Source organism: Podarcis gaigeae (genome assembly GCF_964106915.1).
Source record: "Podarcis gaigeae genome assembly, chromosome: 10".
NCBI classification, from domain to species: Eukaryota; Metazoa; Chordata; class Lepidosauria; order Squamata; family Lacertidae; genus Podarcis; species Podarcis gaigeae.
Genome location: NC_139686.1, coordinates 22237276 through 22254453, shown reverse-complemented (window position 1 = coordinate 22254453; position 17178 = coordinate 22237276). Strand labels below are relative to the sequence as shown.

Genomic DNA, 17178 nt, shown 5'->3' with positions numbered 1-17178 from the left:
CCATACACATAAAGCACGGGCCTCTTTTCTAGAATCCTGGGAACTATAGTTTACCCGTAGCTGAGCCTTAAAAACTTGAGTTCCCAGGTTACTATGAGGAATGTGCTTTAAATGTATGGTATGTCCACAGCCAAGGACTTGCACCAGAGAGTCAGCGCTGAGGGGTGAAGTCCTAGGAGTCAGTTAAAAAACAACACAGCTGCATGAAGTGTTATACAGTGGTACCTCGGGTTACATACGCTTCAGGTTACAGAGTCCGCTAACCCAGAAATAGTGCTTCAGGTTAAGAACTTTGCTTCAGGATGAGAACAGAAATCGTGCTCTGGTGGCGCAGCGGCAGCGGGAGGCCTCATTAGCTAAAGTGGTGCTTCAGGTTAAGAACAGTTTCAGGTTAAATATGGACCTCCGGAATGAATTAAGTACTTAACCTGAGGTACCACTGTACTTAGTTGGCAACTACACACACACACACACACACACACACACACACGCGCGCGTACGTGTGTGTTTGTGCGTTGGTGGAGAATTGTAAGCAGTGAGGTTGAAGGGAGTAAAAAGCGAACTGTACAGATTATGACAAGTGCTTTAAAACTGTGCAGAATGATGCAAACCACCGACCCACCATGCTAGACAGGGTTTAGATGGGGGCAGAGATCCCATTCCTAAAAAGAGCCCTGCTGTTGAACTGCTGCCAACTAGAGTAAGCAACTCTGGGTTAGTTGGACAAATGGTCTTTCCTGATAGGTCGGCTTCATACTCCCAACATTTTATGGAAATACTATGTGCTGCTATTCAACAGCCAGGGTTCAAGAGACATGGCGCTCCGTTTACTTTCAATGTAATGTAGTAGGGGAAAAAAATCAGCTTGTGTTGTCTAAATACCGATGCAGGTATCTGGGTGATAGCAGAAATTCACTCCCGCCCTCACTGCAACACTCTCACAAGTTTTGTGAAGGCACCATGGAGTTCCTACATCCAAACCTTCCTCTCCTTGTATGGTTTAGTTTGCCCAATTCTCTCTATGTACTTCTGTGAGGTCCTTCTTAACACAAGGGACTTCTCTGAAAATGCAGAGTAGCTGACAACCCTATTTGTCTAAATACATGTCTGGAATATGTTTATGTATTGGTTTCATTAATAATACATATAGCTCTTTGGCTGTACATAATAATTTACAGTGCTCCTTAATCTGCACACCAGCGGTATAAATGGTAGGTGATTACGGCTGCAATATACTTACCCAGGAGTAAGTCCCCATCAGACCCAACTGGACTTACTTGTGAGTAGACTAGGCATGTATACGACTGCACCGTAATCTTCATATTCCTTTTTCTTTTTCTAACTGGGGGTCTGAGGTTGAGATATGACAACTCAGCTACCATGATCATTTGGACCACACTACTGTGTGTGTGCATGTGTACACCCCCCAAAAAAAAATGTATAGGAAAGTGGTCCTTTGTGCAAAAGTCTCACAATGATTGTGCTGCAGATTTGCAGATTTCCAAGCATGCTGAAATATTTAGATTCCGGCATGTGCATGTAACAGTGTGTAACAGGACCATTTAGGGTTTTTAGGCTGGTTTAAAGGGCATGGTGACCCCAAATCAGAAAGCCCAGCATACAGAGCCATGTTTTTATTCTGCCTGCTTTAAGGAAAGGACGAATCTCCAGGCATTTTCTCTCTCGGAGAAGGAGTGCAGTTTATCTTTAAGGAGGCTAGAGAAATAAGGAATGAGGCTCACGCTGCATGGGTGACATCACTAGCTTTTGGCTCGGCGTTCTGTATTCTCTGGCTGTAGGCTTCAGCCAAGGCTGCAGGGTGGCGTGTTTGAAGAAGGCGAGATTCCCAGGTGGGCAGAAGACTTGGAGCCGCTCTTATATTCGAGCTATTAGCGCGGGGGCATTAAAAGGGCAACAGCAGCCAGCCAGCCAGCCAGCCAGCCAGCCCTGCAAGCGGGGGGAGGGCAATGCCATTGCGAAGGCTCCCCGGCTCTCTCTATCTCACCTGCCCGGCAGCCTCTTGGCGACAATGGGCGAGTTCTTCCCGTTAGAGGAGAAAAGCGGGATGGAAGGAGGTCCGGCCCAGCAAAATGTCTGAAGAAGACAATCTCTCCAGCTGTTGACGGCAGGATCGCGCCGGGTAGGAAGCTGCTACGAAAAGGGGGAGGGAAAGCCTACAAAGGAAGATAGCGCTGCTTGCAACGGAGATCAGGCCGTGTGGCAAGGAAATGGTGCAGACCGTGAGCTATTGACAAGGCAAAGGCTTATTGCCCACCCCCTCCTCCTTTTGAGTGGAATCGGCTGGCGTTATTTATTTATTAATTTTACCCCCCCCTCCTCTCCTGCTTGGCGCCCCCTCCTTCCATTTACCATCGTGTTTTAATTCATCGGGGTGGGGTTTTTCTTTTTTGCAACGGTAAGCGGGGAGTGAACGAAGACTCCCCATTTTTTTTTGTGTGTGTGTCTGTCTGTATATATAGGATCTGTACGTTGGAAAGCCTTGCTCAACAGAAAACGGAAGCCCCGGTGTAAAAAAAAAAAAGGGGGGGGGGAGAATAGGAAAAAAGGAGGGGGGGGAGGAGGACCGCTTTGCAATAGCAGCAGCAGCAGGAGGAAACACACATCTTCCGCGGGCTGGGTCTCTCGGAAGGAAGCTGGCGCTGTCCGTGGTGCTGAATCGCGCGGCGCCTCCAAGCTCCCCGGCGCTTCTGTGCGTGCCTGTCCTCCCGCCGCCTGCCACTCGCTCCCCGGGGGAGGAACCGACAGAGAGGGCGGCAGGGTGCCCGGGTGGGTGCGCCTCCTTGCCGCTGACGATGGCCACGACGAGAGCCCAGCCGCTCTTCTTCCGCCCGTGATCCGGCGTTCTCGATCGCCGATCGCCGATTCTCCCCTTACGTTGCCGTGATCACGGGCGCAAAGCAGCACAACAAACGCGCTGAATCAGTTGGCGAAGAGGAGGAGTCGGAGCAGTCGGCAGGCAGGCAGGCAGGCAGGCAGAGCGGCGGCGGCGGCGGCGGCTCGGCGAGAGAACCAAGATGTCAGTGCATTGCTGCAAAGCTGCAGGACTTCTGGGGCGACGGAGCAGGGCGACCGGACTCCCGCGTTAGGAAGGCAAAGGACTGGCTTGGATGTGCGTTGTGTGTGTGTGTTTCAAGAAAAAGCCCAGGATTGAAATCGACCAAAGGGCAGCTTTCTTCCTTCGCTGCCTGTCCTCTGAAACAAGCAAGCATATCGACCGTGACCAGGATTCTTGCAAAATCATCACCATCATTATAAAAACACACTCTACTTCACATCGCAGGCTTCCTGGTGTTTAGAAGCAAGGTTGCTGGAGGCTGGGAAGCTGAAGATTGGGGCTTTTTTTTTTCTTGGACTTTGATTTTCAAGCGTTTCTACTCCTTGAATGTGGCCCCCTTAAAGGGCTGAGAGAGGTAGAATATCTGTCTATCTAAAGCCCCCCTCTGGTGTTTCTGGGTGGGTTCAGTCTGCAAGGGCTCAGTAGACTGATCCAGATGGCCAGACACAAGAAAGGGATGGCTGTTTACCACTGACTGCCGTTTCCTGGCCAGTGACAAGACCTCTCCGCCTTAGCAGACTGATTGAAGCTAAAGCTTCAGAATTTCCTGGCCATTTTGCCACCCCCACCTACTCTTGCCCATAGGAAAAAGCGAATGAGTGCCCAGGATTCTTTCCTTCTGGAGCATAAGTTTTTCCTCTCCTCACTTCCCCCAGAGTTTGATGTATCTCCACCTGCTTCTATGTGATCACTGAAGGAAGCCACTGTCCAGTGACACCTGCCCAAGAGCTGGGCTCATACCTGGTATCCAGTTCAAAGGGCTTTCTGCCACCTAGTGAAGATGTCCATGGTCTTTCTGTGAAGCTAAGGTATGGCTGCCGGAAGGTTATTGCTCTATGCCGGTCTCTCTTTAGCGTTGTGTGCTCTAGGCATGCTGGCTGTGGCGATCTGCTCTGACCATTGGTATGAAACTGATGCCAGGAAGCACAGGGAACGGTGCAAAAGCATCACCACCCGGAGGAATGACCCCGGCTTCATTTATAACTCTAACAACAACCTGCCCCTCAGAGCCAGCAGGTCTAGATTGGACCGTTGGGAAGGGAAACTTCTCTTGGCAAGAAACAGGAGGCAGCTCTTTGCCATGAGTGCCGTTGATGAGTGCAACAGACAGTACAACTCTACTAACATGGGGCTGTGGAGGAAATGCCACCGGCTGGGATTTGACCTGGACTTGGAGGAGCTCATTGCTAAAGGTAGGGTTTCTTTCTCAGAAGCAGTTGTCCAATATAAGTTTATTGAATAAGCTGAAACCAGGTGCAAAGATACTGTGCAATGCCGACAAGTGCACCCACTAGATTATCCCATTAGCCCAACAATCACAGTTGAGAGAGTTTTCTTTTCTGTGGGAAGGACGGTTGTTGTCTATGCTCTGAGTGACTTGACTTGGAACATATATGAAGGTCGAGACATTCTGCTGGGCTTATAGACTTTATAGGAAGGGGTCTGCATGGTCCTCAAATCTTCTGCTCTGTATAATTTTTTTTAATAAGGCCACAAATCACTGTGGCATTTAGAACTCTTTACTTAATGCATAAACAGTGCAGAAAATAACCAGATGAGCATTTTGAATTTGACCCCGATTAACTGAATCCTGCTAATTTTTGGTTGTCGCTAATCTTATGCTAGAAAGCTAGCTTACTTCTGAATAAACTAATAGACTTCTCTAAACATCAGATAGGGAGCAAGCAAGGAGAAGTGCAAGCAGGAGGTGGGGGTAGAATATGTGCATGTTCAAGCTCAGTGGTTACAGGTTATTTAAAAAGAGATCATTGAATTTCATTTGGCAAAAGTACCCTGTTAAAGCTCTAAAATGAAATAATGTTATGCCTCCTCCCCAAGGAGAGTCATATGTTGACAAAAAGCGCACATATATCATTTCCTCCTTTTTCATGCAGCATTTGGCCAACAAGGTTAGTCAATCTACTTGGATTATTTCTTCTGCTCATAGCACAGTACGCAAAAAGGTATATAATGAAGCAGCTTCAGTTAAATATTTATCTAGAAAAAAGCTATGTGAAGGAACAAGTGGATTGTTTTTGCTTGGTTTCTGCCCACGTTATTATGTCTTTTTGCTGCAAAACAGAATATCCTCCAGTAGTTCCTGGATGAATTTAAAAGATCACCTGCAAGGTTTTCTTTGCATATAGGGATTAGGCTGGTTTTTCCTTTATTTTATAGAGCTTCTGTTTAGCTAGCTTTATCCTTCTCAAGCTCTGTTAAAAATATGTTTGTCTTCAGCATAGATTCCAAGTGCATTTGCATAAATATATAACTTTGGTTCATTTGCTATACACAAAGGATTGCAAAGGTCAACACCCTGACATCAAACACTCTTTATGAATGAACAATTGGAAGCCTGTTGGTTATTTGTTATGAGTTCGAGTTCAAACGCAACTTTGAGGTTTAATGGCTAGAAGGCGTTATGAGCTAGCGGCTGTTTAGTGACTTCATGAAATGCATTCTTGGCCCTGTTGCAATTTGTAATGGGCAACTGTCCATGCTCAGAAGCTGTCATCACAACAAGCATCCTGATTGGCAGGCTCAGCAGGGAAACAAAGGATTCTTCTAGGTCAGGCTTTGGGTTTCTTGGCATAGGACCAAAAGGAATGATGGGACTACATTTTGGACAGACCTCTTCTTTTGATAAGTAACTTAGGTCTCTGTTGCTCATAGGTGCAAATAAACCCCAGCTTTTAGCTTGGCAATATACTGCCAATATTGCAATGCCTTTGTACAAATCTTTGGTGCAGCCACACTTGAAATATTGTGTATGGTTTTGGTCACTGCATCTCAAATCTAGAGCTGGAAAATGAAGACAGGAGCAACCGAAATGATCAGGGTCTGAATTGGAGCACTCCTGTAACTCCTTTATGAGGGTAGGGCACAGTATTTGGGGCTTTTTAGTTTGGGTGGGTGGGGGGACAGGTGAGTAAAGTGGGACATGGCTCTGGCAAACAAAAGTGTGTGTGTTGTAGAGAAAGAGAACAAGGATATGTTTTCCCTTCTAGAATCCAGGGACTCCCAATGAAAGTGAATGCTGGAAGATTCAGGAAAGGCAAGAGGAAATATTTATTTACACAGCACATAGTACAACTATAGAATTTGCTAGTCCATGGTGTAATGATGGCTGCCATCGTAGACTGTTTTGAAAGGGGATTAGACCAATGCTGTCAATGGCTCCCAGGCACTGATGGCTTTATTTTGCCACCAGTATGGGAAGCAACATGCCTCTGAGTACCAGTCACTGGGGAATAACAGTGCAGATGGGCCATTTTCCTCATGTCCTGCTTCTGGATTTTGCAGAGTTGTTTGGTTGGCCATTGTGAAATAGGATACTGGGCTAGACAGGCCTTTGGTCTAATTCAGCTGGGTTACTATTAAGTAGGGCAGATATTGACACAGGTGTAAATCTGGAAAATCTACATTACAAGTTGCCCCAGGCATGAGCTAACTTAGTAGCTTTGGGCAAACAACTGTGCATGGCCTCAACTGTCCATTAGCAAAATGGAAATAGTAAGAATATGGTTTTTTGAGACTGAGACTGATGGGAATGTGATAGTATGTTAGATTTTTTTGAAATCTAAAAAAGAGTCTGATACATCGAATAGGAAATGTATGGTATTTGTCTACTCTTCCCTGCCACAACTCCAATTTATTTATTTGAAACGTTTTATAAGACCTATAATACAGGTAATCTCTTAGAGCAAAGCCTTCACAAGCCATTGCATAAAATGAAATGAGATGCGTTAAGAGAGATTTTTGAGCATCAAACACCATAAGAATTTAGCACTACTGTAAAGAAGCAAGAAACAGTGGCTTTCTAGATGTTAACAAATTGCCACCAACCACAGTTAGCATAACTCATGGTCAGAGTCAATGGGAGCTGGTTTAGGATGAGGATCTCTAAATGTTTTTTTTTTTGGCCCCATTTAGCAAGGGAGGTCTGTCTTGTGGTTTCTGAGATCTAAGTTTTGTTTTACTAAAACTCTGAGATCCACCAAGGGAAGACAGGGGTGCAGAAGACATAGACTTAGAATGAAATAACATGATGTCTCAGAGTAGCCACTGAGCACAGGGTTTCATTTTGAGGATGAGAACCAAGCTTCCATACTAAAATCCATTACTGGTTACTTCAAGATTTCTTCATCTCAGCAGCCTAATATGTGTGTTAACCAATAAGATGCAACTTCACCAAGCAGAAGATGTGGGCTACTTTGAGACAGTCCAGTCTATGTGTGGATTATTTTGTTGTTGCTATTGTTAAGCAAACTGGGAAATCATGATGAAGATTGGGCGGCTATGTGGGAAAAAAAAAAACCTTATAAAATAAGCTCAGCTAGTTTAAAATAATTTATTTTGAAACAAATGCAAAAATGGCATTTAACACCTACAAAATAGCTAAAATGGATAAGTCATACTCACCTGTTTGCTGGAGGGCACGTACAGCTCACGGTTCCTTCACGCATATGTGGTGGGACTGTGCCAAAGTTACCTAGTTCTGGGATGAATTTTTTATAGAAATATTAAAAATACTGGGAAAACCAAGGAGGGGGGGGGGGACTCCACTTGAAATAGTATTGTTGGGTATATTCAGTGGAGATAACCAAGGATTATTATATAAACGTTTAATGGGTTAGTTATTAATGGCCTCAAGAATATTGATAGCTAGAAACTGGAAAGAAGCAGAAAGTTTATACGAACTAAAATGGGATAATATATATATATATATATTTTTGGGGGGGATAGAAAATCCTTAAAAAGCTGACACAAAAACTTCAACTGGCTGGAGGGCAAACCAACCAACCAACCAACCAACCAACCAACCAACCAACCCTGAGAGACTTTTATGCTGGAATGGTGGCCATTCATCCAGTGCAGAAACAAGGACTCTAGAGGACAGACTGTACCTGCCATGTTCTGCAACATATAGCTGTGTTAACATTTTCTTTCATATTGATAACAGCAACTTTCATTCTCTTGCCACTTCAGTGCTTGCATGACCCTTGCTATTATTGTTTATATCTGAGCTATGCCTTAGGGTTGGGCAAATGTGGGGAAGGGGAGATGTTCAGTTTGCAATTTTTTAATCAAAATAAATCATTGATGATCTACTGCATACCACCCAGACAACTGCCAGCAGATCTTGAGCTACCTTTTGCCGCCTCCCCCTCTATATGTGCTGCTCATCACAGTCAGCCCAAGATATTTTGCTGCCTTGGTGGAGGACTAGATGCTTGCTTCCAATTAAACATCCAGAAGTTGGCTGAAGCAGCATCTGAATCTTACTTCAACACTGGTGATGCAGTAGCATCCTCCACTGAGGCAGTGGGTTAGATTAAGGAGCCCAGTAAAGGCCATGTGGCAAGAGAGGGGGAATGGTTGGGAACTTGGGAGATATAGGCAGGGGCTCCTATTGCTGCCCCAAAGCCTCTGCCACCTGAGACAGTTGCCTCACTTTGCCTAATGGTAGGATAGGCCCTGTTGGTCATTAAGATCAACTGGGCAAGCTCTTTCTAAGGCTTGCAGTATGTCCTCAATGTTGCGTAGGAATGGAGGAGTAATTCATCACCTCTAGTAATTCATTTTTTGTTTTAGAATAAAAGAAGCAGTTTAACAACAACAACAACACTGTCTTGCATTTTTGTTTTGTTTTAATGATACTGTTTTTAGGTTGTACACCACTTAGCGGTTTATAAATGCTTTAAAATAAAATAATGAAATAAAACAACATTAAAACCCATGCTAAATTTACGTTACATGGCAAATCTACCTGTTTTAGCAGCTGCTGAAAGCAGCATAGCAAAGGTGCCCTGCTTAATACCAGTGGGCACAGAGTTTCAGAATGTAGGAAGGATCAGTTCCTTGGAAATGCAGAATACACCCCCCTACACTTTTAAGGATTCATATCCTGCTTTTAAACACTAGTTTCACAGAGGGCTAACAATCAAAGCAATAAAGCATTATAGTAAACAGTAATACAACCGCAACAAGCAGGATAACATGAAGCTATATATTGCTATAAAAGAAGATACAGACAGGGGGAGCATGAATCTCAAGGGCCAAACCACACATCATGATACCTCCCTGGTGTGGGGTGTGTTTGCATGCCGTTTTGGCTACATAAATAACGGCATTCACAGCTTGAACGTTGGAGATGGAGGTCCTAGGGATATTATGGAGCCCTAGAACATTCCCCCCCCCACTTCTTTAAAATACTCCTGAACTCCTAGCTGAATTTCCAGATACACAGTGTTCCAAGGAGCTGATCTTTTGACCTACTGCTTTCACAATAAATTGCTTTAGGAGATCTGTTAGATCTGTTTCTAGAGAGAAAGGAAATGAAGTCCATCGTGAAGGAGGAAATGGTACAAAGCAAGAATCCCAGTTCTTGATGCCAACTTCAGCTGGAGATTGCACAATACACTTCAGAGAATTTATTTGGTCTTGTTATCTCTTAATGTTTGTATCTGGATTACTCTGAGCTATTGCTTTGATACACACCTACATCTTATGAGGGGCAAAACCGAGTACCCCAATGGGTCCGCATTGGAACTAGACAAAGAGAAGATGGAATGAGTACCACAGGGAATCCCAAGGACACATGCAGTGCAACCTTGTGGATGCTTACTCAGATGTAAGCTCCAATGAATTCAGTAGGATTTACCCTCAAAAAGGTTTTTGATAATTTTTAAAGCTGAATGATGAACTCACATCTGCAGCAACACATATAGGCTTCTTATAAAAGTATGTATGAGAGAAGGGGGCAAGACAAGGTCTGAGCAGGCTTCAACCTGCAGATATCACTGTGCATAAGACAAGCTGTGAAACCAGCTTCCATCTGTGGTTGAAAAAACATGTTCTGACCCCTCTGAGAATCCCACTTCTGTTCGCCTTGAGTTATTCTCTGCCTTTTCTCGTTTGGCAGTTTTTGGGGCTCTGAGCTTAATTTTTGTTTCTTTCCTTAGCTTTTTATTGAATGACTTTGTATTGCTGCAGTTCATCCCTTTATTATATTGGTTCATATGCACATTGCCTTGGAAGATCTGGTTGGTATCCAGCTAACTCATACTATCAGCAGGAAGATCTTCATTTGTTCAATGGAACTCCCCTCCATCCAGTCCCTGCATACACCCTGTGCCCTCTCCAAATCTGCTCTTGAGAAACCCCCAGAACAGATTTGGGGAGGGAGGGAGTTTCCATTGCACAAGTGGGAATCCCCACACAGATGAAACGGGTTAGTTGGCTACTGCCTGTCATCTGGCAAGACTGTTTGTATGCTTCTTGAAACATTCCTCTTTCTAGTTTGTGGTGAAGTGGCACCCACACCAGAAACTCCTGAGAAGGGAAACTGGCCCTGGTCTTAGGGTAGTGGGTGTCTTGAACCCCTGGCCTACCTGGTGGCAAGTCAGTATGTCACCCAAAGTTCAAAGTCGGGGGGGGGGTCGGTCAATCCATGCAAGCAAAGTCCAAAGTCTGAAGGTCAGGAAACACAATCCAGGGTCCATCCAAGTAAGTCAAGTATGAAGTCCAGCAAACAGGATACAGCCCAGAGTCAAACACAAAGCACAGCCCCATAGAGGTCCAGGAGCATCCAATCAAAGGTCCATCAACATGGTCAGTTGAGCAGACACTTTTGCACCTCAGCTCTGCTTCCCTTTTGTACTTTGCATGCTGATTGCAGCATCTGGGCTCGACTACACATGTGAACCTTACGTGTTCCAAGCCTACTCCAGCTGATGAATCACACACTTCCTCCTAGAGCTAGCAAGCCTCACCTGGCCAGCTAGGGAGTTGGGCTGTGGGCCCTTGTCTGCCTGTGCCTCCTGGAGCATCCCACCCACTGCTCCCTATGCCTCAGAGATAGGGGCCCTCTGGAGATAGGGACCCCCTGGCTCTGGTGAAGGTCCTGCTGCTCTGGTTCCTATGCACTGACCTCCATTCCCTTGTCATCCTCCGTCACCCTATGAGTACTCCCTTCCCCATCCCGTGCTTGCCCCAGTGTGTCCTAGTCCTGGCTACACCCCTCACCAGGATTGCCTTCCTCCTCTTCCTCCTTCCTATTGTTTTGTCAGTTCATGACAGTGGGTGGAATTTGCCTCCATAACTTTTGCATTGTTCTCAGCCACATGATTCCCTCCCTGTTGCTCATCTCCTCCCATATGTAAGGACATAACATAAGAGCCCTGCTGAATCAGACCAAAAGGCAATCTAGTCGAGTATCCGGTTCTCAACCATGGCCAACCAGCCATCTCTCTTGGATCCTTCCCTATAATACCTCAACCATATATAGTCACAATCTATTTATTTTATTAACAACTAAGTTTTCAGTTCACCTTTGAGGCAATTTTTTTTATTTATCAAATGGCTTCAGTGACCATTTGTTTATCTCCTTAAATATGAACCCTCTGCTAAGACAAGGACCCGCTAGGGGGAATTCTTTGTTTCTTCCTTCCTTTCTTTCATTCATTGCCATGGTATTTTCCTATCATGCGTTAAGTGATGGGTCTAACATCTGTCACATATTGTTGCTTGACTCTTTCCTCTTTTCCCCAAGGTAAGACTGAGTGCAATGCAATGTTTTGTTGGTCTGGGGAAAGATTCACATGTTTTTCTTTTTTTCTGAGTATGAAATCCTTCCAGCATCCCAAGGCAAGGCCAGCAAACTGTGCCTTGTACTTTGGGGGGGGGGGGGGGCGGGGAGAAATGCAGGGTGTTAGTACAGAAGAGATGCAATCATGGCTTACTTGCACAATGTGTACACAGAGGAAAATTCCTTTTGCCAAGTCAGAGGCCATTGCCTGCTTGTTCAGGATTGTGCGGCCACAGCTCTCCAGGGTTTCAGAAAAGGGTGCTTCTGTGCAATACCTTACAGGGTATTACAGGGAACCAGGCAGAGGGCCTTCTTGGTAGTGGCGCCTTCCCTGTGGAACGCCCTCCCACCAGATGTCAAAGAGAACAACAACTACCAGACTTTTAGAAGACATTTGAAGGCAGCCCTGTTTAGGGAAGCTTTTAATGTTTGATGTATTATAGTATTTTAATATTTTTTTGGAAGCCGCCCAGAGTGGCTGGGGAAGCCCAGCCAGATGGGCAGGGTATAAATAAATAATAATAATAATAATAATAATAATAATAATAATAATTATACCTGGAGATGCCACAAATTGAACCTGGTCCCTTCTTCATGGAAGACACATGCTACAGCCTTTCCTGCAGTATGATTTTTCTCACTATGTCGGGCATGGGTAGCTAATGTGATACCACTGAGATGTTACTGGATTACAACCTCTGACAATGGCAGACCCTCCAAGTGTCCCTGCTTCCCAGGGACAGTCCCAGATTTACAGAAATCTTCCCAGTTTCTGATTTGATCCTGGAATGTCCCACTTTTCCTTAGGACATCCCTATTTTCGTCAGAGAAATGTTGGAGGGTATGCAACAAGGAGGCATTGCAGCTATCAGCTCAGGAGAGATCAGGTGATACTGGGAAGTACTAGGTTTTCACCTGGTTCTCTAAGGTTTCTGACTATGGTCTAGCTCCAGAGTCTGAACAACTGTTGTTCAGGTACAGACGTAGCTTGTCTCAAACTGACTGTTGCTCCCACTCAGCTACTGAAGTTTCTGTCTGATGCTTGCTTGATTCCAGACTGCCTGCCCTGACAGCTATGAAGTAGATGGTAAATAACTTCAGTTGGCCACTCCAGACAGGCATAATTCTAGAGCAGGGGTGCGCAACTTGTGGCCCTCCAAATGTTGTAGAACTCCAACTCCCATCAGCCCCAGCCAGCATGGCAAAGTGATCAAGAATGATGGGAGTTGTAGTTCAACAATATCTGGAGGGACATAGGTTTCCCATCCCTGGTTTAGAGATGATGGTGCCCTTTTGGCAAAGGATTGACAGAAATATTGAGAATTCTGATCTTCTGAGTTGCAAATTACCCATTTCCCCAGGTCTTTCCCCTTGTGCTTCCAGCGGCAGAGCATATGCCCACTCTGCCCAGGGTAGGTGAACTCCTGGGGGGGGGGGGCTCCTGAGGGCGGCAGAGCACGGAGGGTGCCCTCCCAGGTGCACATTTGGCACACCACCTGCCTGCAATTCCCAAGCCTCCCCCAGCTATCAAAACAAAGGGGGAAGGGGGGAAGAAGAGTTTGGATTTGATTTCCTGTTTTATCACTACCTGAAGGAGTCTCAAAGCGGCTAACATTCTCCTTTCCCTTCCTCCCCCACAACAAACACTCTGTGAGGTGAGTGGGGCTGAGAGACTTCAGAGAAGTGTGACTAGCCCAAGGTCACCCAGCAGCTGCATGTGGAGGAGCAGAGACGCGAACCCGGTTCCCCAGATTACGAATCTACCACTCCTAACCACTACACCACACTGGCTCTCTGGCACAAGGCAAACCGGCACAGCTCCTCCCTTCCCCCATGGCTTGGGGTAGGCTTGGGAGTCGTGGGAGGGTGGTGGGCCAAATGTCACCTCCCACAGCGAAGACACCTGGGCGGTCCCTCCCCACCGCACCCCCTCCCTCTGCCCCTGTGTGCTGCTTTCCCATTTTGTTGTCCATCCTGTCACTTGCCTGTCTGCCTGCCCCCTCCCCAGGAAGAATGTGATTCCCCCACCCCACCAGCAAGATCAACCTTCTTCTTTTCTCACAGTAGCTGCACCGGGACTGACCCTTCCCTTGCAAAACGTTATGTGACATCTTCGCAGGGATGAGGCAATTGCAAAAGTCAATGCTTGTTGAGGGGAAAAAAATGGCTGTCAGACGACGTCAATGCTGTCATGTCGGGCAATGAATGCTGACTGCTGGTGTTGCCAGGTGGAGGGATTTAAGCAGAACCGGGTTGTCACAAAGTGGATCCTCATAACACTTTACTGAGTAATGGCTCCTCCAGACATGGAAGCCCCCAGATATGTGGCGGATCAGGAGTCGTGTTAGGGGGTGATGATCTAGGGGAACTTTTGCAGTGGGTCCATAGCTGTCAACTTTTCCCTTTTCTTGCGAGGAATCCTATTCGGAATAAGGGGATTTCCCTTAAAAGAAGGGAAACATTGACAGCTGTGAGTGGGTCCTGAATCTACTGCCCCTCATTCTTTTAAAAACTATTTTTAAAAACTTCATCAATAGCAAGGATGGGGAATCATGTGACTGTCAGATGGGCAGTCCTGCCCACTGTCAAAGTTGACCCACATGGTGGGGGGTGGGGTGTCCTGTTTTGCCAGGACATTCCCTGTAGGAAAAGCAATGGTGAAGCACTGGTGAACCCCCATCCCTTAGCTGATGTCATCCAGTCTTGGCAGCTGATTGGCAGGATTTTTTATTTGAGGGAAATGGCCTTGAGGGCTATATTGGACCCTCTAGCAGGTTTAGACGGGCCTGTGGCCCAGAGGTTCCCTGCTTCTGACTCATAGCTTGACTGGGCACACTGCAAAGTACTGTGTGTGAGAGACGTTGGCCATCCTTGGGTCATGGGGTCTGTGCCCTGAATCCCTTAAATACCCATCAATGCCCCTGTGGGGAACCAAGTATTACCATGGCTCCTGGTGTCTGTAAACTAGTGAGTAATGGACTGTGCAGTCACCACATTGAGAGACTAGATTTCCACTTTTTTTGAGATTTCGGCTGTTGAGTCCACTGAGGATTGGACCCTATCAGGTGAGTTAATTCCCCTTGATTCTCTGTCTGGAGGCTGCTGGACTTATTGCTTGGGTAGAAATCAGATTGTCTGAATCGTTCCTGAGTTTCTACAATCAATCAGATGGTGGATGGCTTCTTAGGTACAAGAGGGTCTCTTGCAGGCCAGGTAGTAATTCTCTGCTGCTTCCTGCACTGCCTGGGTGGCTACTCGGGGCCAAATGGATTTAAATGCAACACGGGCATTTAATAGATCTTGCTGTTAATTAACAAAATACCCCCTGCATGGGTGGACCTGGTCACGATCAAGGGGATAGAGTGTCCCCTTTGTGAGGAAAGGCTGCAGCACTTAGAACATTTTAGTGGCTAGGGCAACCCAGATAGATGGGCAGGGAATAATAATAATAATAATAATAATAATAATAATAATAATAATAATAATAATTTTTAAAAAGATTAAGTGGTGACTTGATAGAAGTTTATAAAATGGTGCATAAAGGTAAAGGTAAAGGGACCCCTGACCATTAGGTCCAGTCCGTGACCGACTCTGGGGTTGCGATTCTCATCTTGCTCTATAGGCCGAGGGAGCCGGTGTTTGTCCGCAGACAGCTTCCAGGTCAAGTGGCCAGCATGACTAAGCCGCTTCTGGTGAACCAGAGCAGCAGACGGAAATGCCGTTTACCTTCTCGCTGGAGAGGTACCTATTTATCTACTTGCACTTTGACGTGCTTTCGAACTGCTAGGTTGGCAGGAGCAGGGACTGAGCAACGGGAGCTCACCCCGTCGCGGGGATTCGAACCACCGACCTTCTAATCAGCAAGTCCTAGGCTCTGTGGTTTAACCACAAGTCCTAGGCTCTATGGAGTAAATCATAGAATTGTTGAGTTGAAGGAGACCCTGAGGATCATCTCTTCCACCCCCCTGCAAAGCAAGAATATGCAGCTGTACCACATAGGGATCAAATTTGCAACCTTGGCATTACTAGTACCATGCTCTAACCAACTGAACTATCCATGCTGATAGTTTTTCTCCCTTTCTCATAACACTAGAAGTTGTGGACAGCCAATGAAGCCAGCCATTGGGAGATTTAGGACAGATTAAAGGGGACTTGCTCCCCCAGAAGGAGATGATGGACACCAACTTAGATGGCTTTAAATGAGGATGGGACTAATTCCCGGAGGAGAGGTGCTATTGGTGGGGCTACTAGCCATGATGGCTATGCTGTGCCTCTGGAACTGCAGCCACATTGCTTCTGAATACCAGGACCAGAGGAAGGGAGAGGGCCCTTGTGCAAGGGGTTCTGCTTGTGGGTTTCCTGCATGCATCTGGTTGGCTGCTGGGAGAGCAGGATGCTGTCCAGATGGACCATTGGCCCCATCCAGCAAACAATTCTTCTGTTCTTGCAGGAGAGGGGTGTGTGTTAATTCTTCTCCTTTGCGCATCACTCCCATCGAAAATCTCCCCAAACCATTGCTACAGTCCCTTAGGGGGATGACACCTCCCAGCGAAAATGCCATTGCTAGTGCTGGTGGCATTTTTTCCTGGGATGCAGCATAGGATCTACATTGGCTCCCAGTACATTTCCGAGCACAATTCAAAGTGTTGGTGCTGACCTTTAAAGCCCTAAACAGCCTCGGTCCAGTATACCTGAAGGAGCATCTGCCACTGAGGTCCAGCGCCAAGGGCCTTCTGGCGGTTCCCTCACTGCAAGAAGCCAAGTTACAGGGAACCAGGCAGAGGGTCTTCTCAGTAGTGGCACCTGCCCTGTGGAATGCCCTCCCACCAGATGTCAAAGAGAAAAACAACCACCAGACTTTTAGAAGACATCTGAAGGCAGCCCTGTTTAGGGAAGCTTTTAATTTTTAAAAGACCACTGTATTTTAATACTTTGTTGGAAGCTGCCCAGGGTGGCTGGGGAGACCCAGCCAGATGGGCGGGGTATAAATAAATTAGTATTAGTATTAGTATTAGTATTAGTATTAGTATTAGTATTAGTATTATTTAGAAAGAAAGGGTTTAGCCCCACTTCCCCATGTGCCATGGTTCTGCTCCTGCACACTATTTTTAAAAGCACTCCATTGGATTATGTATATCGGTTTTTCTCAGTCACACAAGGGAAGCAATTGCTGCCTCATTTCAATGTGGCAGGGGCATGTGAGTTAGATGTGAATATAGCCTCTGCCTTACCCACTGCAGATGGGCAGCGATTAACAGACAACTTCTTGGGAAAGTGTTGGTTTTCAAAGGCTTTCCAAATGGCTTCCTCCTGTTTCTGATGGCCTTTGTTGCTAAGAGGGTGACTTCTTTGACATTTCAGGGTAATGATGTAAGGAACATGGATACATTTTCCTGTGGTTTCCATAGGAGACATACGGGAGCCAGCTTGTACCTGTCACAATTTTTATTTTTTTTATTTTTTTGCCAGCCAGGTTTCAAAGGGCCTTAGGAGATAATCTCCTCCAGCAAGT

At 46.1% G+C, this 17178-nt stretch overlaps 2 protein-coding genes across 3 annotated transcripts in view; one reads left to right on the top strand and one right to left on the bottom strand.

The window, feature by feature from the left end:
* MRPS33 (mitochondrial ribosomal protein S33) overlaps positions 1-17178 on the bottom strand; it is a 211550-nt gene that overhangs the window by 30484 nt on the left and 163888 nt on the right. The window lies entirely within an intron of this gene.
* TMEM178B (transmembrane protein 178B) overlaps positions 1668-17178 on the top strand; it is a 271646-nt gene continuing 256135 nt past the window's right edge. Inside the window, exons 1-2 of one of the 2 annotated variants that reach the window (XM_083700894.1) lie at positions 1668-4269; positions 4972-4986. In XM_083700894.1, the coding sequence (XP_083557020.1) occupies positions 3888-4269; positions 4972-4986 (397 nt within the window). In that variant the 5' untranslated portion in view covers positions 1668-3887. The remainder of the gene's footprint in view (positions 4270-4971; positions 4987-17178) is intronic. The other variant, XM_083700895.1, reaches the window with a different exon arrangement.